The sequence below is a fragment of the Ursus arctos genome, unplaced genomic scaffold (assembly GCF_023065955.2).
Source record: "Ursus arctos isolate Adak ecotype North America unplaced genomic scaffold, UrsArc2.0 scaffold_5, whole genome shotgun sequence".
Taxonomy (NCBI): domain Eukaryota; kingdom Metazoa; phylum Chordata; class Mammalia; order Carnivora; family Ursidae; genus Ursus; species Ursus arctos.
Genome location: NW_026623067.1, coordinates 37,705,574 through 37,732,414, shown reverse-complemented (window position 1 = coordinate 37,732,414; position 26,841 = coordinate 37,705,574). Strand labels below are relative to the sequence as shown.

The following is a 26,841-nucleotide window of genomic DNA, read 5'->3' as shown; positions in this document are numbered from 1 at the left end:
CTGAGCCATCCAGGGGCCCCGGGAGAGACAATCTTAAGCAGACTCCATGCTGAGCATGGAGCTCCACACAGGTTTGACACAGGGCTCCACGTGGGTCTTGTTCTCACAACCCTGAAATCATGACCCTGAGATAATGACCGCAGCTGAAATCAAGAGTTGGATGCTTAACTGACTGAGCCACCCAGGTACACTTTCTTATTATTGAATTGTAAGAGTTCTTAATATATTCTAGATACAAGTCCCTTATCAGATATATGATTACATGTATTTTCTCCCATTCTGCAGGTTGTCTTTTTCTTTGTAGATAGTGCCATTTGGAGGACAGAAGTTTTAAATTTTTGATGAGGTCTAATTTATTTTTTTACTTTGTTCCTTGTGTTTTGGTATGATATCTAAGAAACTATTGCCAAATACAAGGTCATGAGGATTAACACCTGTTTTCTTCTAAGAAGGGATGGTTTGGCTCTTACATTGAGGTTTTTGATGCATTTTGAGTTAATTTTTGTATGCGATATGAAGTAGGGGTCCAACTTCATTCCTTTGCATGAAGATACCGAGTTTTCCCAGAATCATTTGTTGAAAAGACTATTCTTCACCATTGAATTGTCCTGGCACTCTCATCAAATAATCTACTGACCATAAGTGTGAGTGTGTGTTCCTAGACTGTCAGTCCTGTATGTATTTCTGAATGCAAGTACCACACTGTCTTGATTATAATAGCTTAGAAGTAAGTTTTGAAATCAGAGACTGTGAGAACTACAACTTGGATCTTCATTTTCAAGATTGTTTTGGCTACTCTAGGATGGCCCCTACTATTCTTACCCCAGGGGACAAGGCCTCATCCACACTGCCTCTTCTGAGGTGTTCATTATGTAGCCTACCGTTCTGATCCTCATCTTTTCCAACCTCATCTTACAGTGTTCTTTCCCTCACTCTTCCACTCTAGCTATATGGGCCTACTTAAACATTCTGAAGTCCTTCCTGCCTGAGGGCCTTTGCACTGATAATCCCTTGGCCAAAAATGCTTTCCTTCCACTCCCTCTCCCCTATTCCCAAGGCTGACTTCTTCTTGTCATTCAGGTCTCTGCTCAAATGTTATCTTCTCACAGAAGTATTAACCCCCAGTCTAAGGTAGTCACCTACCAAACCCTCCCTCTTTGTTGCATGATGCTGTATTATTGCACTTATCACTGTCTGAAATAGTCATATTTATATCATTTTATTTATTTATTTATTTATTTATTTATTTATTTATTTATTTATTTTTCCATTTCCCCCTACTAGAGTGGAAACTTCAGGAAAGCAGAGATCTTGTCTTATTTCACAGTGAATTCCTACACATAGGAATATAATAGACTACACTGCTTGGCATGTAATAGACATTTAATACGTATTTATCTGTTGAATGAATGAATAAATTGATCAGTCAAACCTTGGACAGCCCCTATAGTGAGATTCAGCACCAGGAAAAGTGGTAAGAAGCAATGAACTGACCCTCACACCAGGATTACTTTCCTTGTACTCACCTTCTTCTCTCATTTTCTACCAGTCAGCAGTTCTCCCTTCTTTTGTTCAAAGTTTTCCCCTAAATCCTCTTCCTAGGGGTGCCTGGGTGGCTCAGTTGTTAAGCGTCTGCCTTCGGCTCAGGGTGTGATCCCAGAGTCCTGGGATTGAGCCCCGCATTGGGCTCCTCTGCTGGGAGCCTACTTCTTCCTCTCCCACTCCCCTGCTTGTGTTCCCTCTCTCTCTGGCTGTCTCTCTCTCTCTGTCAAATAAATAAATAAAAAATCTTTAAAAAAAAAATCCTCTTCCTAACATCAGTCTGCATTTGAAAAGTAGATACAGACATATTCCTGCCTTCTCCAGTCTCTGCTCTGGGTTGCTCTTAGGAAAAATGACCAAAGTTGTCTCCGACCATAGTATATATGGACAAGTGCATACTCAGGTCCATTTGCAAAGACAAAATTCTAGAGTGTTGGGAAGCATGAGGCACTGGACAAGGGGACAGGAGAACACAGAACTAAGAAGATAACCCAGAACCTCAGAGAAAATCAGAACCTCAGGCCAAGAGTCCAAGAATTCCCATTATGACAATATTTGATCCTAATACCCTCAAAAGTTTGAAAGACATTGTCCCACATCTACAGACTGGAGAACAGAAGACCTACATTACTGATAGAGAGAGATTTTCCCTGGGGCTTGGGAGGTTCTAATAACTCTCTATACAGCCCTAGGTTTTTCATCTAAACATCTTAAAGAATGTTATAAGTATCAATTAACCCTTATAGCACCCTAGAATCTGGCCTCTTGGCCCCATTTTGCTGACAGAAAACTGAAGCCTATGGGTTAGAGCCAGGAAAGGCATGTTTCAGGCTCATATGGCCTGGACTGAGCAAGCTAAGGACAAAGTTTGAAGCCAGAGCTGACCTCAGTCTTTCCCTTATGACAATGGTTCCCAATGTGGGGACTGTAGGGCACTTAAATTCATGTGTATGTTTACCATGTCTTGGCTGTAGGCAGATGATAATTTAGTTGGTTCCTTGTCACTCATGTCCCAGCTTAAAGGTCAGCTATTCAGAGAGGGCTCCCCTGAACATCCATCTCAAACAATCTTCTCCCAATCCCGATCATATTACCCTGTTTGATTTTCCTCAGGGTACTTGTCATTATCTCAGATAATCTTATTTTTTCTTTGTTATTTCTGTCCTTTAGTATAAACTCCATGAAGTTAGAAACTTTATCTGACAAGACATTGTTGATATTTGCTAAGTGTTTGTTCAATATTTAAATAAGACTAAATGAAGATGTTTTCAACAATATGCAGATGCTGCTGAAATGGGTAAAATATATAATTATCTAAGTTTAAATTATACTTTTGGCATATATTTCTTTCGATCAATAGATACTTAGACTATAATTTTAGGAGCCTTCTTTAAAGATTTATTTATGGGGGGGGAGTGCAAGCGGGGGTGGGGGAGGGGCAGAAGGAGAGAGAGAATCTCCAGCAGACTCCCTGCTGACCGTGGAGCCTGACTCGGGGCCGGTCTCACAACCCTGAGATCAGGACCTGAGCTGAAATCAAGAGTCAGATGCTTAACCCACTGAGCCACCCAGGCACCCCTAGGAGCCTTCTTTAAAACATTAAAAAGACCCATCAGAATTTCCACTTCTGCGGCACCTGGCTGGCTCAATTGGTGGAGCAAACAGCTCTTGATCTCAGGGTTATGAGTTTGAGCCCCACCTTGTGTGTAGAGATTACCTAAAAATAAAATGTAATAAAATAAAAAAATTTTCCGCTTCTGGCATTGTAGTAGATTAAAATTTTTGAATGACCTTTCTACCTAAAACAACTAAAATGCTAGCTTAAAAATAATTTTTTTTAAAGATTTTATTTATTTGACAGAGATAGAGACAGCCAGCAAGAGAGGGAACACAAGCAGGGGGAGTGGGAGAGGAAGAAGCAGGCTCATAGCGGAGGAGCCTGATGTGGGGCTTGATCCCATAATGCCGGGATCACGCCCTGAGCCGAAGGCAGACGCTTAACCGCTGTGCCACCCAGGCGCCCCTAAAAATAATTTTTAACTTTAGAATTCATAGATGAACTGACATACACAAGTGTTCTCTTTTTAGTTACTCTTTAATTTCACTCCTCTGTATATGCTCTGAAGAAATTCTTATACTTCCAGAAAACATTATATAAATTCTTTTGTATATATGGTAACTTTTTCAGATTATTAGGTTTTTCATTCTATGCAGATTACAAAAAGAGAGGTAGATATGTATGTACTGGCATGGGGAAAATACTCAATGCATATCAAGTGAAAAGCGTGTTGTAGAACTCAACAATATAATTTTGTTTTATTTTTTATTTTTATTTTTTTTTAAAGATTTTATTTATTTATTTGACAGAGATAGAGACAGCCAGCGAGAGAGGGAACACAAGCAGGGGGAGTGGGAGAGGAAGAAGCAGGGTCCTAGCGCAGAAGCCTAATGTGGGGCTCGATCCCAGGACTCTGGGATCACGCCCTGAGCCAAATGCAGACGCTTAACAACTGTGCCACCCAGGTGGCCCTATAATTTCGTTTTAATGAAAATATTAATGTGTCCCCTGAAATAAATTTGAACAATATACAGTAAAATTGGACACTGATCATCACTGGTATGGTTTTCATTTCAAAACTATATAGTTCTATAGTGTTTTAATACTTTGCACTAATCTTATTTACTTTTGTGGTAAAAAAAAACAGTAAAGATTATTTTCATATGTATAAAAAACTGTTTTAAATAGAGAAATAATTTTTCTGGAAATATTTTTTTCCACCTTTGGCAAACTGAAAAGAGTTCGCTAAAGACCCCCAATTCTGTAAAAGAGAATTTGTGAGGACAGAAAGTTCAAATTGGGAAGGGTTTCCAGGTCCCTTTAATGGGGTAGAGAGTGAATGGAGCCTGGTCAGTCCCCAAGGCTTACCAGCAAACCTGCTTGTTCCCTGCCACTCTCTCTCTCTCTTTCTCCCTTTTTTGAAGATTTTATTTATTTAAATGACAGAGAGAGAGAGAGAACAAGGAGGGGGAGTGGCAGAGGGAGAGGGAGAAGCAGGCTCCCCGCTGAGCAGGGACCCTGATGCCAGGACTCCAGGATCATGATCTGAGCTGAAGGCAGATGATTAATCGACTGAGCCACCCAGGCACCCCCCCTTTTTTAAAGATTTTATTTGTTTGTTTGTTTGTTTGTTTGTTTGTTTATTTATTTATTTATTTATTTATTTGACAGAGAGAGAGCTTGAGTAGGCAGAGTGGCAGGCAGGGGGAGAAGGAGAAGCAGGTTCCCCGCTGAGCAGAGACCCCGTTGCAGGATCAATCCCAGGACTCTGGGATCATGACCTGAGCTGAAGGCAGCCACTTTACCGACCGAGCCACCCAGGTGCCCCATCCCTGCCACTCTCTACCCCCTGCTCAAGAGGATAATGGAAATCTTGGCCAGCTGCCCTCCAGTCCTGCCTCACTGGTCCCAGTCCACTGAGAATCTGGCAGTTAAGCCAAAGGCCAGCAATATCCTGACTTCCGAGTAACACCTGTGAACTGAGAGAAGACATAGTGGGGTCAGAGCAAGTGCTCAGGGGCACAGTAGGGCAAAGAATAGTGCAAAGGAGCTATAGGGGATATGGAAAGCCCAGGAGATCTTGTTCTGGGATAGCTGCTGAATTGCCTTCTAGAATTTTCCATTGCAAATGATGGGGCTTCTTGGGCTTTTGAGCCTGGAAAGACATGGATAGAAGGGTTTCTGTGGTCCAGAAGAGAATTCAGCTTATCAAGGTGGAAAAAACGCCACGTTTTTGCACATGCTGCACCCTCTGCCTAGAACATTTCCCTCCACCTTATTCTGGACATACTTCATCTTCAAATTTCAAGTTAGGGACCATTTCCTCTTCTCCAACTCCCACCACCCCACCCTCACCACCCTCCAAGAAGGGCTTAGAGGTCTCTCTGCTCCCACAGCTCGTGCTTGCCTTAGCCAACACTGTCCCACTCCAACAACTGCCTGTTGGTCTTTCCCAGTGGGTTTTAAACTGAGGAGGTCAGGGACCATGATTATCTTACCACTGTATCTCTGGTATCTAGATACTCCTTAAGTATAGTACTCATAAAATGTTTCGATAAATGAGTGAATAAAAATGGAAAGAATGGCAAAGTGGGCAAGTGACAGAGAAGCCCTCCACTTGTCTGGAATGTGGTTCTCAGCAGCCTAAGGGAGTGGCCTCCAGGGCAAAGGAAAGCAGCAGGGAGCTTTATCCTCCCTTCCTCTCCTCCCCACTCCCTACCGTTCTTTTGTCATTTTACCCCTTCCTCCCCAGCCCTGCATCTCTACATCCTATTTGGTGTGGGCTTGAGCTCCCTCTACTGGCCAGACTTCAGTGCCACAGGGAGCCAAGCCCAGGGCTTGAGAGGGTACTTCCCTTATTTCCTTCTTCCCTCTGAAGAGACCTTTCTATTCCCTCCCCTACTTTGGAGTTCGTGAGGAACTGGAACATGAAGGAAAACAGGGGTAGCCAGCACACTGGAGGTTTTCAAGGTCTGAGCCCCCACCTCCCCATCCTCGACCCCAGGGGGACTTCCCTCACATCCTCACCTCATGCTTAGTTTCTTGGAGTCTCTATTCCCAAACTCCTACTCCAGCTAATTCACAGAGATATTGATTTCTGGAGCCCGTGGCTGATACATAAGCTCTGACTGCAAAAAAAGATCCCAAGATGAGTTGGGAAAGACAGAGCAGAAAAAAAGGGACCCAGAAAGTGAAAGGATATAAACCCACACTGAGACAAAGATCATGGTTGGCAAAGACCACCAGAGCTGTCCCCAAACCTTTCTACCCCCATGGATTCATAAACCAGGGCCCCTGCCCTCTAAAGAAAGATTTCCCTCACCCCTTCAGTGTACCTATGTCGGTGAGGACCTAAGGGGAAGGATTGTGTTGATCAGATCTTCAGGCTTAATAGAAATATGAAGCTTTAGGGACAACTCTTGGACAAAAGGGCTCTCCCCACCCCTGCCCCCTTCTCCTGAGAGGGCCCATCTGGGGCTCACGTCTTCACTGTCACCACTGAGTGAATATTCTGGCTCCAGCCCCTTCTCAGGGATGCTCCTTTCCTTCTCTGGCATCAGCTCATCCAGCCAAAGGAGTTCTTGTGGTGAGAAGACCCTCTCCAGTGCCTTTCGGACCCCCACCAGGCCCAGCAACTGCAGGGATAGAAACAAGACCCAGGGCTGTCACCAGTAGCAGCAGAAACATGAACAGCAGTGGCATTTATTGAGCACTTCCTATGTACTAGGCTTTATGTATTGTTTCACTTAATGCTAACATGTTCCTACGAGGTAGATGTAATTGTTCGCATTGTATAGAGAAAAAAACTGAGGCCTAAAGAGTTTAGAAACTTCCCAGAAGTCACGCAGCTGGGTATGGTAATCAGATTGGTCGTACTAGAAAGCCCAGGGCTCTTAACTTCCTCAGGGAGTGAGGGTAAGGCCAGAAACCACCAATGTCATTGCCTCACTGAGTAACAGAAGTGCCAGTCTTGCCTCTCCCAGGGCCTCAGTCTTCTTTCAGACTTTATATCTCTGTGTATGGTTGATCAGCCCAAAGAGATTGGAAATGGAGTTGAATCAGGTATCCTAGGATTAGCCTGTGGGCATCTCTCAGCCATCTTTCTCTGTCCTAAGATTCCCAACCAGGCAGAGCCAGGGCAAGTGAGAGGGGGAGAGTCTTCCTTCTGTGGAGGCTTTGGCCACCCTCCCAGGCTCAGAGTCTCCCAGGATCCCTGGGACACTACCCGACCCTCCCCCGAGTCACCATGAGAGGGAAGATGATGGCTGCAGGGGTAGACTTGATTATCCAAAGCAGACCCAGGCAGGCAAGCTGGATGGCTGTGAAGAGGTGGACCCTGCTCAGAGGTACGTGCCGCAAGAGCAGGAGGTCTGGCTGATGTTTTGCTGGCATCAATAATAGCTGTACCCTCTTTGTGAACTAGGGGAACAGGAGGAAGAAAGCAGGGTTTTCAGCCTGGAGGGTGTCACTATTAGCTATCCAAGCCTAGCACGAGGGGGAGGCCAGAAGCCTCCCTTGGTACCCTCCCCATTCAGGGCATGGCAGCAGAGTCCTATGCCCAGGAGAGTCAGGAAAAGAGGATAGGAGAGGACTTGGCAAGTATAGGCAGGAGGTAGCAGCAGGAAAGAAGAGGAGGAGTGGGATTGCATGGTGAATATAATGGGCTCACCTGAATGCTGCTGATCGCTGCCACCCCCATGTACAGGAATATGCCATAGAGCACAGGCATTGGGATGAACTGGTAGAAAAAAGTGGAGAGCTGGCAAAGGAGTTCACTTCTGCTAGCTGCCCAGATGCCCCCCACCTCCACGTAGGCTCCAACCCCAGCTTCCAGCATCCACATCTAAGTCTACCCAGCTCTTTCTGTTCCTTTCCAACTTTGCATGCCTGATACAGAATCTTCAAGACAGAGGAGGTAAATTCTATAATTGTCTCCATTTTACAAAAGGGGGAATTGGATTTCAGAAACGAAGTTAACTTCTCTGCTACCTGGCCTACTTCTCCAATCTTATCTATCATGTTCTTCTCTGCTCTCTCTGCTTTTCCTGCTATATGGCTTCCTTTCCTTCCCTCAACATGCCCAAATTTATTTCTAACCCCTTGCAAGCCCTTTGCTTTGTTTTGCTATCTCCCTCCACCTAAAATGTCCTTCCTTGACTTTTTTCTCACTACTCAGGCTTCTCACTACTCATCTCTTGACACCCCAGAAGGGCGTGGCCTTTCAATCTAAAGTAGACCCTTTGCACTCTTAATCACCTTACCCTCTTATATTTTTCGTTAGAAGTAGTCACTACCTGAATTTATCCCTATTTTATTGATTTTTTTCATCTTTCTCTTCTCACCAGACTGCAAGCGGTGGATGGTCTCTTTTGATCACTACTATATCCCCAGTCTTTGGAACAGTGCCTGGCATATGGTTTATGCTCAGTAAATATCTGCTGAATGAGAGTCACCTAGTTAGTAAGCAGCTGATCCGGTCCATCTGGCTCTTTCAACTACTCCACTCTCACCCAGCTGCATGACCTTCCCCTCCCCAACTCCCCTCACTGGTGATTCTTGTATGCCATTCTCCATGCCTTTCTCGATTACTTTGCTGCCTTGGCTTGTTGAACTTTTCTGTGATTACGTGTTACTTAATTTTTGTTCATGTGTATATGTTGCTGATAGGGGTTTGGCTCCATATCTCTTTTCAATACTCCTGCCCCTTCCTGTCCCCCCCCCCCCCCTTCTCCCAAGTGCCTAGCAGAGCCTTTCACATCGTAGGTATTCTACAAACATCTGGTAAGGGAGAAGTGAAGGGGTTTTGCCTCAAGGTTTTTCTGGGGCGTGATGATCACACTCTCGGTCTAAGGTTTGTTGGGAGGCTGGAGCAAGGCTACCGTACCACTTGACCCATAGGGGATGGTGGCATGCCCACACCCTGCCTCACTGGGTAGAAAGCCTCCTGGGTAAGAGGTTGGGTTCTCAGATGGACCTGAGAAACTAGCTCTCTTGGTGATCTTTTGTAAGCGACTTCACCTCCTTAACCTTCTTCAGCTTCCTCATTTGTGAAGTACGGATGCCTCTCAGGGTTCATGTGAGGATCAAATGAGAGCAAGTGTGGAAAAAACAGCACAGTGCCTGGTGCACAGTGAGTATAGAGCCAGTGTCAGTTCTTGCTTTATTTATTTTTATTACTGCCCAGCCCGGCCCCTGACACCAGCCTAACAAAGGTACCTTGAGTACAGGTGCCAGGAAGATGGAAGTTCCTGTGAGGATGAACACCACCAGGCCTGTCAGCCTCTGCTCCCTGTGGTGCGGAGAGGGAAGAGTCAGCCAGGGTCTGGGAGAGCCCCCAAGGTGCCAGACCTGGAGATGCGGACCAGACCCTACTACAGGCACTGGCAGGAGGGGAGTGGAGGGATCCCCCAGTAGTCACCTGGCAGGGAGGAGGCCTTAGCATGGTGTGCAAAATTGGTGGAGAGGAAGGGGCAGGGCACTTCTTTTTGGGTGTCCCAGGCCCCTCCATCAGCTCAAACTCATAGGTTTTTATTTTTATGGAAAGTTAACAATTTTTACAAGGCCATAAAAACTTTTATTTCACAGTTTCAAAGTTAATTTTACATACTTTCCACAGATTGTGTTTCCAATAGTTACAAAATTGTTTTTATGATGGTAACTCTGTAACATCAATGAGGTACTCCTACACTGGAGGGGGATGGTAATTAGCTGGCACCTCACCCTCGCGCAGCCCTGGCTCCTCTGCCTTTACATCCATGAGGCTCCTCTCGAGGGCCCTCCCAATCCCATGGCCAAAGGAGAATGTGGGAAGATCTGACACACCCATCTCAGCCCAGAACCCACCCATTCACCCCACTGCAGTGCTCATGGAGCAGTGAGAGAGCCCTCTGGAGTCACCAGTTGAGAATTTAAGCTGTCCGAGTAACTGCTTTGTATCCCACCATACCACCTTACTGACCGCCTCTCACTCTAGCTTCCTGAATATTGGCCTCACCTGATCCCCAGGAAGCTGCGGGGCTCCCCCAGGGCACAGGCTCTGCTTTCTCTCCGAAGACTGTCCATGTGGGCCAGGGAGATGACTGTGGCTGAGACGTACCAGGGTAGCCCCAGCGCCGACGTGAGCAGCATCAGCAGAGCCACACAGAAGAGGTCCAGGTGGAAGCCAGCTCCCTTCTGCAGGTAGTGGTGGAACGTTGAGGGTGAAACTAAACCAGACCTGGGCTCTCTGTCCTCTGGAGTGGGAGAGGGACGTCCTGGATCCCATCCTGGAGTTTCTGTCCTTTGGTCTAGGGGCCTAGGGTCTTACTTGGCAGGCCTTACCCGCAGTTTATATTCAGCACGGTTGAGGATGACCGCTGTGATCTGCTGGTCCATGAAGATGAGGATAGATAGCAGCAGGGCAGGTAGGGCTGCTGCCACACTCAGCCACCAGGGGTTGGCTCCAAAAGGTGACACCAGCCAGCCACGCCCAGGGAGTGTGGGCTGGGAGAGGGTGTTCCATGGACAAGTTAGGGTCTCCCAAGAGTACCTCACCCCAGCACTGGCATTCTTCCATAACCCCCTGCCCCCTTTACCCCCATTCCAAGACCCTAGATGGTTGGTAGGAGCAGTATGTGTGCAGGAACAGCTGGTTCAAAGCATCCCAGTGTCTTAAAAGAGGGCAGAAGGAGGGGGACCACCTTGGGGGTTGGGCTGGAGCCAAGGCCTCTTGACTTTGGTTCTCAGGGGCCCTCCCACCCTGCAAGAGGAAGAGATGGAGGTGAGGCCTGCCCACACTTCTCGGTATACAGAGCCCTCCTTCCTAGGCACCCCCTCTCCCAACCAGGGTGGAGCGACTCAGGCTCAGACCTGCCTTGATCTGGGGCAGGGGCAGGGCTGGGTGTGTCTGCGTCTGCTCTGATTATAAGCGTCTATGTGGGGGAGGGGACCCCAGTTGCCATCTCAGATTCTGAGCCCCTGAGGCTACCCCAGTTGGAGTCCCCCTGCTCTCCTCTCCTGGGGGAAGCTGGAGAGGAGGTCTCCAAATGCACAGGCAAAGTCTAAGTGCTAAGCCTTGTCCTGTGCACCATCATGCCCTTGGTAGGGAGCTCCAACTTTACCAGATCAAAGTCGGCAACTGGGGGTGCAAAGAAGAGAGTGGGGAATAGTGGAGTGGGTAGTGCCAACCTATGACAACAATAAGTAACATTTATTAAGGTCTTGGTATGTACCAGTTCCTGCGCTGTGGTAAAATGCTTTATAGTCATCTTCTGTGAACCTCAAGACAACTTGTAGAGTAGGAGCCATTGTTATTTATTATTTCCATTTTATAGATGCATAAATTGAGGCTCATTGATGAGAGATGTGGGTTAATTTGCCTAAGGTCGTACAGCTAGGAAGTGGCAGAACAGGATCTCAAACCCAGGGCTGGCTGAGCAGAACCCATCCTCTTAACCCCTAATTTAAATAATAGCTGCCATGTATTCTGTACCACTGTGTCAGCAGCAGTACCTCATTAATCCTCACAGCAACTCTGTGAGATCATTATTATTACCCTTTCTATTTTATAAGTGAGGAAATGGAAGCTCAGGGGAAGAGAAGCATGGCATCTATGCATCTTCCTCCTCCAAGGTCCTGTCTGCTGGCCCTGCTCTCCCCTCTGTCCTATACTCCCAGCTCTCACCTTGAACTCACTGGGCACCGTGAGCTTTGGCGTGGCCAGACCCAGGAAGGAATCAAGGCCACAGCCCAGCAGCATGGCCAGGACTGAGGAGAAGTCACCGAGCACTTTGCGTACCTGGCCACACAGTGGACACTCAGTCAGATTCAGGCCTGCCAGCCCCTTCCTTCCTCACCTTTTCCCACTCACAGACAGTGCCCAAGGCCAAGAGCCAGTACTCTCCCACAGAAAGAGGTAACACTCACCACAGAGGGGAAGAAGCGGCTTGTCTTTACATGCTTGAGGGCCGTGGCTAAGAGGAAGGAGGTAAAGAAGAGGAGGAGGGAGAAGAAGGCGATGTCTGGGACAGTATGACAGCTGGGGCCACGAGGGTGGCCTCCCCGCCGGACACACTCAGGTGGGGGCAGCAAGGAGGCATTGACCAGGCCTAGGTCCTGTATGGAGGGGGTCATCAGGGATGGGGTTAGGTGGCAGAATAAACATTGACACTCACTGAGACAGCAAGGGCCCAGGATAAGAGGTCTCCAGCCACAGCACAGATCTGGGCCTCTGTGACATACAAGGGTTTCCCTAGCCTATGGGGTGGGAAGAGCCAGGAACCACTGACTTCTTTGGCTCTCAGCCTTTCTTTCCCAGGCCCTCCCAAGAACAGGCCCTCACCATACTTGAGATGTCATCTCTGTCTTTTGGTTCTGTCCTCATCCACTGAGACTCATTTCCTGGGAAGCAGAGAATGATTTGGACATATGCCCCTCCCTTGGGAACCTTCTCCAACCCCTCAGAAGTCTAATCTCATGGGTCCAAGTGAACCAGAGAGTTCTTAGTTCTGACTCATCTGTCTGCTGACTCCAGTCGCTACCAAGCCGGTGCTTCTCAGAACATTGCCTGGTCCCTTCAAATTCCTTACCTCTCTGTGTCCCTGGTGCCCAGGGATGGGCCAAAGCAGGTGCCTAGCAAATGTGTGCTTAATGGATGAGTACACCAATCTCTGGGTTTCTACCAGGACCAGACTGGTTTTGTTCATGCCCAGCAGAGTCTGGCACTCTTGAGAGGACATCTCTTCCCCGTTCCTGCTGCTTCCTTCCATGTGAAGGAATTTGTACAAGTGTAGTATGCTGAGCGGCTCTCCCCCTGAGTCGCTCACTCAGACTAGGGAAAGAGCAGCAATTTATTTGGTTGGTGAGTTTGAGAGAAGCTGGGCATGCCTCTCCCTGTCCCCTCCTCTCCTCACTCTTGGGAATAAGCTGCCTGCAGTGTACATGCATTTAGCTCTGCTCCTCTGGGGCAAGACCGTCCCTGTCCAGTGCAGCCACAACTGGCTGCATAAACCTATCTAATTTCCTTTCATTGTTAGGAAGCCCATTCCCCCATAGCTATAAGCATGTTCTTTGATCAGCATTGTTAGAAATAAAGACAATATTGGGCCTGCTCTGTTACTTCTCAATTGATTCAAAACCAGAGCTGGGAAATGTGCTGCTGGTTTTAGGGTAAGTATTCAGGATTCTGCTGGACTTAACAAGGGGAGATAGCAAAGGGACAGCCCCTCCCCCTCCTGCATCCTTTCCCATCTTGCCAAACTCCCTGTTTCCCTCACCCACCTCCCAGGTCTGGGTACTGGCAAAAGCAGCCATAGGCAGGATAGCCAGGGCTCTGGATGGGATAGGCACTGGTCAAGCTCAGCATTTTGCCCACAGCATCATAGATGAAGATGAGGCTGATGAGGGCGCAGAAGCCTTCTTCGGTGAAGCGGGTAAAGTAGCGTACCAGCACGCTGGCCTCTGTGGCCACCAGCGCCAGGCAAAATGTGGCCACCCAGACGCCCACCCACAGGCGGAAGGGTAGGTAGTCCAGGCTGTAATCTCTGCGGGGGGGGGGAGGTGGGGGGAGACAGACAGGAATTGGCAGAGCTGTTCTGCTCTCCACTTAACCCAGGTTAGGTGCCCCTGGGGCCAGTTTCCACCCTCCCCTACCGGCCTAGCCAGGACAAGGCTGAGAGTGTGGCTAGTGAGGGTCTGGTGACAGTCGGGGTATTCTCCTACCTACTGAAGGAGAAGAGCAGGCGCTCGAAGACCAGCACTGGCCCTGTGCTGCTGAGGATGGTGAGGGGCTGGCCAGCCATCAGACAGAAGGCAGCTCCAGCCACTGCAGTGCCCAGGAAACTTTCCAGCACCCCCTAGAAGCCGGCAGGGAACCCTGTCCGCACAGGACACTGGAGTCCTCAGCACAGCAACCCCAGCTTCCAGGGAAGCCCACCCATTGTCCCAGGGAAGGGTAAAGGGCACGGCTGGCAGAATACCAAAACTTGTGCCTGCCCCCCCATGCCTCCCCACTCACCTGAGCACCATTGGTGGCTTCCCCCAGCAGACCCCCAAAAGTGATGGCATTAGTGACAGTGGCCAAGTAAATGTAGAGTACGGCTGAGAAGCACTGGGGATGCAGCGCGTCCAAAAAGTCGCTGAGGTACCACGAGGCCTTCCGGCGCACATCCTGGACGAGGCCCCCAAACAGCCTCCCCCCCATGGTTTGTCAGTGATCCAGGGGACCCCGTCCCCTGCCCCTATCCCCGCTACTTTCCCTGGGGCTGAGTGAGCCCCTCCACAGTGAGAATATGCCTCTGTGCCCCTGCGACCCCTCTCCCCACCCAGTACCCTTACCCTTGCTCTCACCCCAGCTCACCTCACCTGCCTGTCCGCTGTAACTCTGGGCTGGGTGCGTGTGGCCAGTGACCATACCTGTCCTCAGTCAGGGCCCCATGCCCGGCAGAGGGGCCCTTGACCTCCCTCAGTTGTGAGAAGAGCCTGAAGAGAATGGGAACCCAGGTTGCCTGAGGATCTCCAACCAGAACATGACTGGGCACCCTGCCCCCTGGTGGCTGCTTGTGTCTCTGCCAGCAGTCTCAGAATCCCAAGGTAAGTTTCTATCCCTTTCCTGGGATCCCCTAGCCCCCTCAACGGTGGGATTGGACCCAAGGCCTGTGGAGAAGGCCCCCGTATACCTTTTGTGCTGGGAGGGAAGACATTTAGGTGGGGCAATCCGGGCTGTCGGGTCCCAGCGACCTGGAGGGAGCACCGTAGCCTCCTCTAGGAAGGCATCCAAGGCTGCCAGGAGGTCGTGAAGGTTGCTGGCCCGACGAACTGACCACTGGAATTGCTAGGGATAGGGGCACAAAGGGGCAGTAAATGCAGATCTGGACCCTTACGTACATTTTCACGGTCTCAAAGCTAGACACAAGTCAGATAAGCCGACGAGCCATTCAAGCACTCATTCATTAGTGCGTGCATGCAGCGGGTACCTCTTGGCTGCCTACTGTGTGCCGGCGCTGTACTAGAGAAGGGCGCTCCAGTGGTAGCCAAGGAAACGTCAGTCCTCCTGCTAATGGACACAAAGCCACACTCTGCCTCATTGCTGTATTCTGTCACACATCCAGAGTCCACACGTGCACACTCAGTAACACAAGTCTATGTGTGGGCACGGGCACACACACACCTGCCCAGCTCACCGGGTCACTGAGGAGGACGGCCATTGCCCGGCCCATCTCATGGTAGCCCTTTCCCAATGTGGAGGGACCAAGGAGGAGGCAGAAAAATCTGAAGAAGGAACCAGGCCCCAGAAATCTCAGAGGTGGCTATCCCGTAAGGCAGCCCTGTCCACTGACCTCCCTACCAGCCCCCATACGTACACTCATGTGCACACCTACTTTGCAGCCCTGTCCACTAGCCGCCTCCACAGACCCCTGAGCTCCATCCTGCACTCACCCCTGAAAGAACTGAACCAGAGACCTCCCAATCCCCTCCCCAGTAAAGACCCTTTCTGGTCTCCAGAACCCCTGACTCTCAGCAGCCTTACCTGCTAGGAAGGGGAACCTCAATGAGGGGTCCCAGCACCACTGGATCCCGCAGTCGCACAAAGGCCCCCAGGGGCTGCACCAAGAAGCCCAACTCTCCTGCCAGCACAGCCCCTGCCTCGGCCCCTGGAGGCAGCTTCCGTCTCAGGGGGTTCTGACGCTGGATGGGGGTTCAAGGAGACACAAAGGATGAGAGGTTATTTGGGGAGGTGGATGTTGGCAGGATATTGATTGATAATGAGGCCAGTGGAGGGTGAACCTCTGTTAACCCCTGACCCCTCTCCCAGCCCTGCCCAGGGAAAGGCCACAAACCTGTTCCTTCAGGGGGGCTTCCTCATTGTGAGAAGCCTCTCTTGGATGGGCAGACCCTTCAAAACAGGATGAGGCAGTGGCTAAGAGCACGGGCTTTGGAGGATGCACCAGGGCTCCCTGACCAGCTTTACCTCTGACAAACTATGAAAACTGGAGCTTTCCCTCTCTGAGCCTCAGTTTTCTTACCATTAAAATGAGGCTAATTGTGGTACTACCTCACAGGATGGTTGTGAAGATTAAATGAGATACTGCATGTAAAACTCCTGGCACAATGCCTACCAAGAACATCCCTTCCCAGAACTCTGGCCTCGCCATTCTTCTCCCCTCACCGTTAGCTCCACTTCTCACCCATGAGACCTGAGTTGAGGTATGAGCCAAGGCTAGGCTGGTCTTGGTCCAGGAAGGAGGCAGGGGGGATCTGGGACCCTCCCACTCGGGGCTTTTGGTCCTGGGCCCAGGGACAGGCCTCTCACCCTGGCAGGGCCTGGTGCCTATGGGCTGGATGAGGTGCTGGGGTCTCTGCAGCAGCAAGGCCTGCAGCTGCCCTCTCAGCTCTGGGCTCAGCGACTCCACTCTGGTCACCTGTTCTGAAGAACAGAGGTGGGGCTCCAACCCTTTCCTGAGAGCTCCCAGCCCCAAACTCTTCCCCTTTTCCCTTTCCCCCCTAACCCTAACCCCAACCCCCTTTCCCTTCTGGGAGTCTCTATTCCTCCATCTCTGCCCCCCCCCCCACCTCGTGACAGGGAGGATAATCCCTAGGGTGGGGTGGGTGAGCTCTGGAATGTTCTAAGATTTGGGGGGGAGGTCCTGGGGAAATGGCATGGCAAAGTCTCCCAACGTACCCACGAGCTCCAGGAAGCTCTGAGCTGGACAGTCCAGCAGCACAAGGCCCTCGGCCAGTAGGCTGCGGAGCTTCTGAAGGCTGGACAGTGCCAGGGTGGGCACGTGAGGAACACTCCACCGGCCCGCACCCACCTCCAGCTTCTCCTCAAACAGCACCCACCTGCAGTGGAGAGGAGAAGACTATGTTATTGGGGCCATCTCTCCTAGGTGCAGGAGTGGGGACACAGGAGAGGCAGGAAGGTAGGACAATGAGGGAGTCCTGGCCCCAGTGGTGCAAAGTATGCCCCTTCCTAGGCATTCACCCCTCAACTGGGGTCTTGGGGAACTCAAAAGTAGACTGCATAGAAAGCTGAGCGTCATGGAAGGTGAGGGCCTGAATTGGAGAACACAGAGCGGAACTCCTGATTGGGAGTAAGAGTGTCTCCTCACACAGGAGGAGCTACGGGTCATGGAGGAGTCCCCAGCTGGGGAAAGGGAAAGACCCCATAGAACTGCCCCGGGTCCCACTCACCTGCCTGTCTCTCTCCACTCCAGGGCGTGGGGCCAGCCCAGAAGCTCATTTAGCTGAATGAAGAGCAGAGGGTCCTTGGGTACCCCCAGTTCCCCTCTGTCTGTGTCTGAGAGGCCATCAGGGCTGGGGCCAGAGCCAGGGCCACTGTCCAGCTCTCCTGTGGGCACATTTTCACAAGCACTGGAGACCTCAAACTCCTCCTGGCCTGGTAGGTTCATCTTGAGGAGGCTTGCACAGACTCTCAGGGACTCATGCAGTCCTAGGTTTTGAGTCCAGGGGCTCTCCAGCTGGCTGCATTTATAATCCCCCCCCCCCCCCCCCCCCATGCAGCACAACACAAACAGAGCAAGCCTGCTGAATCTAGAGCCAGCCGGGTCATTCCCTTTCCCACTTGCTTTCCCCAGCCCTTGCTTACTGAGAGCATTTGTAAACTAACCTGATCTTTCCCGGGCTCTCCAGAAATGCCCAGCCAGGGGCAAAAATATTGTGTGCATTTTCTGTGGGATCACGTCTGACCCCACTGTGTTTTGTGTAAATTAACAGGAGTAAGTCACTGGCCTGGGTCTGAGGACTGAAACCATCAGATTATCCTGCTCCCTTCTCTGTATCAAATACAAACAACAACCCCCCAGGACTGTTTTGGGTGGCACCAACACACCATAAGGGCACCCATTTGGATAAACAGAGACCTAATAAGTAACTGGGTCTGTGGAAGCCAGGCTACAGTAAGGGAGACACCAGGCAGAGTCCCAGAACATTAAATGAGCTAAGGAGGCATATCAGGGAGAACACAGTGCCTGAGGCTTAAATTCCTTTGTCCAACCACACCTGGAAACTTTCCAATTTAGCTGTGTCCTTGGGGTCTGCCCTTCTAACTCAGCGCGGCAGTAAGGGCAGAGGAACCAACTAGAGTGTGTGTATGAAGGAGTTCCTGGAGCCAAAAGAACAAAGGAGAATGTGGTCTATTAGCAAGTCCTTTTGGCTCTACCTTCAAAGTAAACCCAGCATCCAACCACATCTCCCCACCTCCCACACTTCTACCGTGTTCCAAGCCTCCGTCCTGTCTCACCTGAATTATTTCAATAGCTTTCTAATCCCTTGCAATCATCTCCCTGCTTCCATTCTTCCTTCCTTGCCCAAAGTTCTTAATCTGCATAGCAGCCATAGGGATCATTTTAAAAGGTAATCAAGCTACACTACTCTTCTCAAAACTCACCCAATACATTCCATTACTCCTAGAAGAAAAATCAAACTCTGTCATGACCTGTAAGATCTACAGTCTGGCCCTAGCCTACGTTCCTGGCCACATCTCATACCATTCTCCCTTGCTCACTCCGTTCCAGCTGCTTGGTCTTTGTCTGTTGTGCAAAGTCTGTTCCTGCCTGGGGGTCTTTGCTGTAGATCTTCCCTCTGCAAGGAAAGCTCCCCCTGCCCCCCGCCGCCCCGCAGATCGTCACATGACTGGATCCCAGTAACCTAAGTGTCATCTTAGACGTTACCTACTTAAGGAGACCTTGTTTTGTCAGCCCAGCCCTGTGTCTCCACTGTTCTCGGTTTTATTTTCTTCCCAGCAGTTATCAGTACCACTATCTGCCTCATTTATTTGCCGTTTATTGCCTGCCCCGCCACACACACACACTGGAATGTACCGTTCACGGAGCAGGTATTTTACCTATATTCTTCAACGGCTACCCCTAGCGCACCTAGTGGAACTCAATAAATACTTGTTCAATGAGCGCATAGAAAGGGAGGGGCTGGAACATAAATGCGTTTCTTCTGGAGGTCACACGAGGGCGCTGCTTCCCGCCGACAGGATCGCTTGGTCCACTCACCAGCCGCGTTTGCTTCCCCAGTGGACCCTCCAGGGCTCGGAGATTTATATAAGAGGGCAGGGAGGGGTCCTTAATCCTCCAACTTTCCCTGTATTGGCCCAGCGGGATGGGATGTGGGGGGAGCTCAACAAGGATGGAGAGAAAGGGCTAATCGTGCTCTTTTGAATGTAGGTCCACTAGATACACGGGACCCCTCTCTTCCCTGGGAAATGGGACTTGGGGCTGATTCTCTGCACCAACCCCAGGTCCGGACTTGTGATTTGCCTCAAGTCCAAGGAGGTCCCAAGATAGGAATGAAAGGCGTGAGTCACTATATTATCACTTGGGGACGAGGTACTGAGTCTGAGGGGGGAGTTGGTTTCAGCCCCAGGAGGAATAGAAACTGGCCTAGGACCTAAGAGGGCCTGGAATCCCTGTGACCACCCACTTCAAGAATGTGCCCCAACCTCAGGGTAAGTGACTCAAGAGAGCCCGAGGGGGACAGGAACAGGCATTTGGCATGAATAACCCCCCTCACACACACAGCCTCCTTTCTCAACTCCACTCCTGCTGAAGTTCAGAGGGTCTTACTTTGCCTTCTCTGTGACCCCGACTACCCTGCCTCCCAAAAATGCCTGCAGTAGAGGGTCACCATGTCTCCACTCTCCCCAGGCTCCACTCCACCTGCCGGGTCCTAAGTGCCCTGAGCTGTGCAGGTTGTGAGGGACGTGAGTGAGAACCCACAGGTTTGTCTGTGGGCCCCAGTTGTCTCCTAGGCAGGGCTCAGTGAAGGTAGGCTATATGGGCAAGCAGCCTTGGGTGTGGGCACTGGAAAATGCCCTAACCCAGGAATCCAAAAACTGGGTTCTTATCCTGGCTCAGTCACAGATTAATTAGGTGTTCTTGACCAAAGTCCTTCCCCTCTCTGAGTGTGTTTTCTTTGTATAAATTGGAACGTTGGGGTAGATGATTTCCAAGGTTCAAAGCATACCTTTATGCAATACTCTGAGCTGAATCCAGAGTGGAAGGGAGTGGTGTCATGAACAGACTGCCTTGGTGTAAATCCAGGCTTGGTCACTTTCTTTTTTAAAGATTTTATTTATTTGACAGAGACAGCCAGCGAGAGAGGCAACACAAGCAGGGGGAGTGGGAGAGGAAGAAGCCGGCTCCCACTAGAGAAGCCTGATGAGGGGCTCGATCCCAGAATGCCAGGATCACACCCTGAGCCGAAGGCAGATGCTTAACGACTGAGCCACCCAGGCGCCCCTGGGCTCGGTCACTTTCTAACAAGTGGATAAGAGATTTATCTTTGCAGAACCTGAGTTTTCTTATCAGCAAAAGGGGAATAATAAAATATCCATACCATAGGCTTTATTAAATGAAACAATGCAATTAAATTAAGCCTACCACATAATATACACAATATGGAGGCCATAATTACCATGTAACTGAAAATGACCACTCATAGAGTGGGAAAGAAAGAAAGAAAATATATACTGAAATGTCAATTGTATCCAACCCTGTGCTAGGCACATTACTGTTTTTTTTCAACAACTGAAAAAACAAAACAAAACTTTTACTTTTCTGGGCTCCTGGCTGGTGCAGTTGGTTAAGTGACTGGCTCAGGTGGAGATGTGAGATAGAGCCCCATGTCCGGCTCTGCCCTCAACGTGGAGTCTGCCTAAGACTCTCTCTAGCTCTCCTTCTGCCCCTCCCCCTCAAATTAATAAATCTTTAAAAATAAAACTTTTACTTTTGAAAAACTCTGTAATTTTTTGACTAGTTATTTATGAGAGTCTAATTATAGAGGAAGACATGAAGAAGTTGCAAAAAAAGATACAGAGAGGTCTCTACCTGGCACCTTTCACCCCAATGGTAATATCTCACATAAAGACAGCACAATATCAAAACCAGGAAAATGACAGAGGCACAATACTGTTAGCTAGGCTACAGACCTTATTCAGATTTCATTTGTTTCTACATGCACTCATTTGTCTATGTATGTGTCTGTGTGTGTATAGTTTTATGAAAGTGTATCACATGCGAGCTGGGCAAGTTGCTCAACTTCCTTAAGCATTGGTTTTCTCATCTATAAACTGGGGGTGAGGGACGCCTGGGTGGCTCGGTCTGTTAAGCGTCTGCCTTTGCCTCGGGTCATGATCCTAGGGTCATGGGATCGAGTTCTGCATCGGGCTCCTTGTTTGGTGGGGATCCTGCCTTCTCCCTCTGTCTCTGCCTGCTTCTCCATCTGTCTGCCACTCCCCCTGCTTGTGGTTTCTCTGACAAATAAATAAATAAATAATCTTTACAAAAATAAATAACAAAAAAAGAAACTGGGGGTGAAAATACTATCTTCCTCAGAGGACTGTTGTGAGAATTAAATAGGATAATGTATATAAAGTGCTCAGCGCAATGCCCGAAATGTAGTGAGTGTTCAATAAATTTAAGTATGTTTTAATTTTTTATTTTTATTTTTTATTTTTTTTTTTAAGATTTTATTTATTTATGTGACAGAGAGACAGCCAGCGAGAGAGGGAACACAGCAGGGGGAGTGGGAGAGGAAGAAGCAGGCTCATAGCGGAAGAGCCTGATGTGGGACTCGATCCCGGATCACCAGGATCACGCCCTGAGCCAAAGGCAGACGCTTTAACGACTGCGCTACCCAGGCGCCCCGTTTTAATTTTTTAAAAGATTTTATTTATTGATTGATTTGAGAGAGAGAAAGCGAGCAGGGGGAGGGGAAGAAGGAGAGAGAGAGAGAATCTCAAACAGACCCCGCACTCAGCAGGGAGCCTGACTCAGGCAGGATCCAATGACCGTGAGATCATGACCTGAGCTGAAACCAAGAGACCAACCCTTAACCGACTGAGCCACCCAGGCACCCTAGTACTTTTTTTTTTAGAAAAAACATGTTTTGAAAAGTGACTTGAAATACATAAATCATTCATATTTGTTTTTTTAATTCATGTTCCTTATAGGAAAAAAATAGAAAATGCTCATAAGAGTAAAAATAACAAAATAAATTTTCACAATGCCCTTACCATAAAATAACCACTATTAACCATTTTACTCACACCGCAAATATGAGGCACATTTCATTATTCCCACTTTGTTATAAAAACACTGAGACTCAGGAAGGTTAAGCAATTTGCCATAGCTACTGAGCTTATGAGTGAGGAGCTGAAATTTAATGCACGCTCTTTCCTCCCTTGCTCCCAGCTGGGGGCGGCAGACAGGCGCAAGAGTAACACCGATCCAGGGCTCACGGGGATGAACAGCACCTGCGGCCTTCTGAGTGCTTGCTAAGTTCCAAGCACTGCCTTGGCACCTTGGAGGTCACCTCCACGAGTCTTCACTATAGCCCTTGGAGGTAGGTATCGGGCCCATTTCTGAATGAGGACACTGAGCCTCAGAGGTACCTTGGCCAAAGTCATAGCTAGCGGCTAGTGGACCCAGGGTTCAGAAAGGTGTCAGTTGCATGCCTCAGCCTGAGCGTCCAAGCCTCTGCTCTCAGGGATCTAGTAGACAAGATGCTCGAGGAATATGTGTGGAGGGAGAGTCTTCCCAGTTGGAGGTCTGGGTTTCCCTAATCTGGGGTACCCTTCCCTGACGCCCACTCTGACCCCAGACCACCAAGATCCAGCCAACACTTGGAGCGGGCCCTGACAGTTGGAGCCTGCTTCAAGTCCTCACAATGCCCACACTCCATCTGGAGTAGAGGGGTCAGGGCATTTGAAGGGGAGAAGGAAGAGATATCAAGGAACCTGCGTCTGTAGCACAAAACCACCTGCATAGTCCATCAACTGCTCTGCCTCAGGCTTTCCAAGCCCCCATGACCGAGCCTTCCAGATTCAGGAAGTGTTGGGAAGGCAGCTACAGGTATGTGATTTTTGAGTTTCACAGTAATTATGTATGCTCTGCTTACTTCCGGAAAAGATTTAAAGACAATAAAATACATGGATACAAGTAAATATTTTAAAAATGATCACTCATAATGAAACCAAAGCAGAGAGGAAAGAAGTAATTGTCCTCAAAATTCTGGACTAGGGATAATCATTGCACCTGAACGTCAAAACTTTTGTGGGGGGGCGCCTGGGTGGCTCACTCGTTAAGTGTCTGCCTTCGGCTCAGAGCGTGATCCCAGAGTCCTGGGATTGAGCCCCACATCAGGCTCCTCTGCTGGGAGCCTGCTTCTTCCTCTCCCACTCCCCCTGCCTGTGTTCCCTCTCTCACTGGCTGTCTCTCTCTCTCTGTCAAATAAATAAATTAAAATCTTTAAAAAAAAACCAAACACTTTTTTTTTTAAGATTTTTATTTATTTATTTGACACAGAGAGAGAGCGTGAGAGAGCACAAGGAGGGGGAGTGGCAGAGACAGAGGGAGAAGCTGACGGGGGAGGGGGGGGAACACTCGATCCCAGGAGATCACGACCTGAGCCCAAGGCAGAGCCTAACTGACTGAGCCACCCAGGTGCCCCAAGCATCAAAACTTAATTGTGATCTTCCTGACGGTGGAAGCAAAAAGAGAACATATGAATTCGACATTTGTCATTGTCTAGTAAAAGGAAGTAGCTATGCCAGATAGTCGCGAGAGCCAAACTTTCTAACACTGAACTAACTACAAGAGGAATTTGTTACACCTTATTCAGACACTGCCCAGGGACCTTACATGTAATAGTATCTAAAACAGCACTTTTACAAAGGATACAGAAAGGCTTCTCATGTGAATATCTCCGGTGTTAGTGGACTTCACTAAATAAATATTTTCTTTTTATAGCAAATATGTTAATATTCTTTTACTATCCTGAAATAAAGTTCACAGAGAATATCCTATCTGTATATTTACTTTTTTCTCTTTTGTAGAAATCTGTCCATGTTAACATTTTGATATTTTTTTCCAGTTTTTTTCCCTACACATGCGTTTCAAAAGTATTTTAAAATAATTATAGAGAGGGGTACCTGGCTGGCTCAGTCAGAAGAGCACGTGACTCTTAATTGCAGGCTCATGAGTTCGAGCCCTATGTTGGACGTAGAGATTACTTAAACAAATAGATAAATAAACTTTCAAAAATATGAATTTTTTAACAAATAAAATAAAATAATTATAGAGATACAATTCTGTATACTTTATTTTTTCCTTCTTTCTTTCTTTTTTTTTTAGTAGGCTTCACATGCAATGTGTGAGAGTGCCTGGCGCTCCACCCATGCACTCCTAATTTTACTTTTTTAAATTGAGGTATAATTAACATATAACATTATACTAGTTTCAGGTATAAAACATAATGATTTAATATTTGTATATATTTGTAAAATGATCACCGTAATTGCACATTTACTCTTTAAAGAAAGTCAATACCCTAATCAATAGAAAAGAGAAAGTGACTAAAAATAAAATAGGGGCACCTGGATGGCTCAGTTGGAAGGGCATGTGACTCTTGATCTTGGCATCATGAGTTTGGGTCCCACATTGGTTGTAAAGGTTACTTAAATTAAAAAAAAAGTTTTAAATAAATAAAATAACACCATTTGAATATGCAAATACTTGCTTAGGACTACTCTAGAAATCTCAGTGAAGAAACCCATTGCTTGCACCTACACAGACTTACTTCAAATGTGACAGCTACAGATACTAACGGACACAAGTGTGTTGTTTGAGAACTCAGATACCACCAAAATGAACAATTCATGCTAATTTCATTCCTGGAAAAGTCAGTGTAAAAACTCTTATAATCAAGTTTCTCACCCACATGGATGTCTGGAAAGACACTCAAAAGCATGTGGAATACGGGACAATTGGGGTGGGCAATTTTTAATTGTGTGAGCCTGACATCTTTTCCTCCAAATGCCTGAGGACTCCCTAGTTTTTGGACAACTGAAGACTCCCCGCAGATTCCCATAATGACCCCTAGGGGGCAGTATCTCTCACTTTGTGAACCATTGTACTGGATCAACCCTCTATTATAAAAAAAGCAAATGGATAAGGTTAAATTTTTAAATTACAGCTCCGTATTGCATTTCTAAGAGGAACCGAACTTACACATTCCTGGTACAGGATGTGATGTGACCTCATTCCAAGGTTGAGCCTTAGAGAAGTGAGTAACAATAGTACTGACCCATTTCTGTAGGGCTCTCCATTTTGCCTCTCACTTTCAGAGGTGCTATCTCCTTAGTCACAAGAACCCCCTAAGTAGATTGTTATTCTCGTACATTGAGAGCCGAAAAGGCATGGAGAGAAAGGTCTGCCCCACAGATCTGCCCCACAGGTCAGGCGCTGGTGGTCGTCATGGAATTGTCTCAGCAGGACTTTGAATAGCCGCGTGCCTGCAAACAATCCACGACGGACATTTACTGGCCAGCTCCTGAACACAGAGCAGTTGCTTCAAACTCTCACTCTACACCTGAGGCTTGAAGAGGAAGATGAGTTGTGTGATGGATGAGTGAGGAATCCCTTGCCCCCTCCCTGATGACAGCCAGCCATCTGTGCGAGGGGATGGCCAAAGGGGTAAAGTCCTGTTAATCCCTCAAAGTCACAGAAGTGGGCCCCGAAATGGAGGAGGAAGGCTTGGAATCCAGGCTCGATCCAAGCACATTATAAATATTCCTTCCTCAACATCTGGGAATGACAGGGCCTCCTCATCCCCTAAACGCCCTCCCAGCCTTATCCATTCCTAGTCTTCATCCTATTCAGATGGATCCTGAGCCCGGGCAATCAGACAGGAGATCCTGCTCATCCCCACGAAGTGTTACCTGGCATGACATTCAGGAGCCCCCAGGCAGCATAGGAGGTACAAAGGGGCTCCAAAGGGCAGATCTGGGTATAAATCCAGCTGCGCCCCCAAAACTGCCTGATCATCGAGCTCAGCTGGGGATAGAGAGTGGGGATGAAGGCAGCCTGGGGCAAGGAACAATGACTCCTTAACTCTCAGCTTTCAAGTTTGGGTAACTCTGGGCTCATGGCACCCTATGAAAGAAACACCCTCAAGGGAGGTGCCTTTTTCCCAGCCAGCAGAGTTTTGGGTCTCCTGAGGACTCTCTTCTCCTGGTCACAGTGGAAGGAGAAGATGGCTGAATCCCCTCTCCCAGGGGACACATGCTACTCTCTGAGCTCTGAGCCAGGGTTGCTACCTTGGGTAAAGGTTTTCAAAACTCCAGGAGGCCTTGGAGATCCACCATCTCATCGTGAGCTTGAGGATCTCTCAGCAGAGAGGTGAGGGAGGATGGCTGCCCCATGACAAAGCAGTACCTTTTTAAAGTTTCCACTTGAAGGAAGTAAGGGAGGGAGGGAGAGAGAGAGGGAGAGAGAGAAAATGAAAGAGAGAAAGAAATAAAAGGAAGAAAGACAGAAAGACAGAAAAGAAAGAAGGAAAGAAAGGGAGGGAGGGAGGAAGGAAGCAGCATTTGGAGATCGTGTGTGTGTGTGTGTGTGTGTGTGTGTGTGTGTGTGTGTTTATTTTTTTGAAGCATTTGTTCTTAGTAGCAGTTGTCACCAAGTAAGCACGTACCGTGCGCCAGGCATCACAGTCTGCTTTACACACATGATCTGATTTAACCATCACAAACCCCTATAGTAATAGCTACTATTATTATTCCCATCTTGCAGATTAGCAAACTGTAGGTCAAAGAAGTTGAATAACACGTCCTAAGCTAGAAAGTACCAAAAAAACGAAAAAAGCATATTCAAAATTTGAACCCTAGACTGCCTGGCTCCCAAGGGTATACCCATTTCACTAGCTGCTCTGCTGTCCTGCCCAGTCCTCCTTCC

At 48.4% G+C, this 26,841-nt stretch overlaps 1 protein-coding gene and 1 long non-coding RNA gene across 7 annotated transcripts in view; one reads left to right on the top strand and one right to left on the bottom strand.

Annotated features, from left to right (window-relative positions):
* LOC130542742 (uncharacterized) overlaps positions 1–26,841 on the top strand; it is a 47,008-nt gene that overhangs the window by 18,614 nt on the left and 1,553 nt on the right. Inside the window, exons 2-6 of one of the 2 annotated variants that reach the window (XR_008957516.1) lie at positions 10,074–10,279; positions 14,431–14,668; positions 16,138–16,282; positions 17,293–17,477; positions 22,300–22,450. This is a non-coding gene — a long non-coding RNA (uncharacterized LOC130542742). The remainder of the gene's footprint in view (positions 1–10,073; positions 10,280–14,430; positions 14,669–16,137; positions 16,283–17,292; positions 17,478–22,299; positions 22,451–26,841) is intronic. The other variant, XR_008957517.1, reaches the window with a different exon arrangement.
* On the bottom strand, positions 3,627–17,534 carry SLC4A9 (solute carrier family 4 member 9). Of its 5 annotated transcripts, none has more exons than XM_057307174.1 (22): positions 17,270–17,534; positions 16,758–16,918; positions 16,389–16,502; positions 15,916–15,971; positions 15,606–15,763; positions 15,259–15,346; positions 14,755–14,909; positions 14,441–14,557; positions 14,094–14,268; positions 13,799–13,932; positions 13,358–13,620; positions 12,420–12,478; positions 12,005–12,193; positions 11,763–11,876; positions 10,421–10,582; positions 10,095–10,273; positions 9,317–9,389; positions 7,770–7,838; positions 7,346–7,519; positions 6,583–6,735; positions 6,128–6,228; positions 3,627–5,255 (listed from the first exon to the last, which is right to left on the bottom strand). In XM_057307174.1, the coding sequence occupies exons 1-21, from the start codon at positions 17,485–17,487 to the stop codon at positions 6,175–6,177; spliced, it is 2,865 nt and encodes a 954-aa protein (XP_057163157.1). In that variant the 5' UTR covers positions 17,488–17,534; the 3' UTR covers positions 3,627–5,255; positions 6,128–6,174. The 5 variants fall into 5 exon arrangements, with proteins under 5 accessions (XP_057163157.1, XP_057163156.1, XP_057163158.1 ...); XM_057307173.1 differs by having other exon boundaries at positions 3,627–5,079; XM_057307175.1 differs by lacking the exon at positions 6,128–6,228 and having other exon boundaries at positions 3,627–5,079.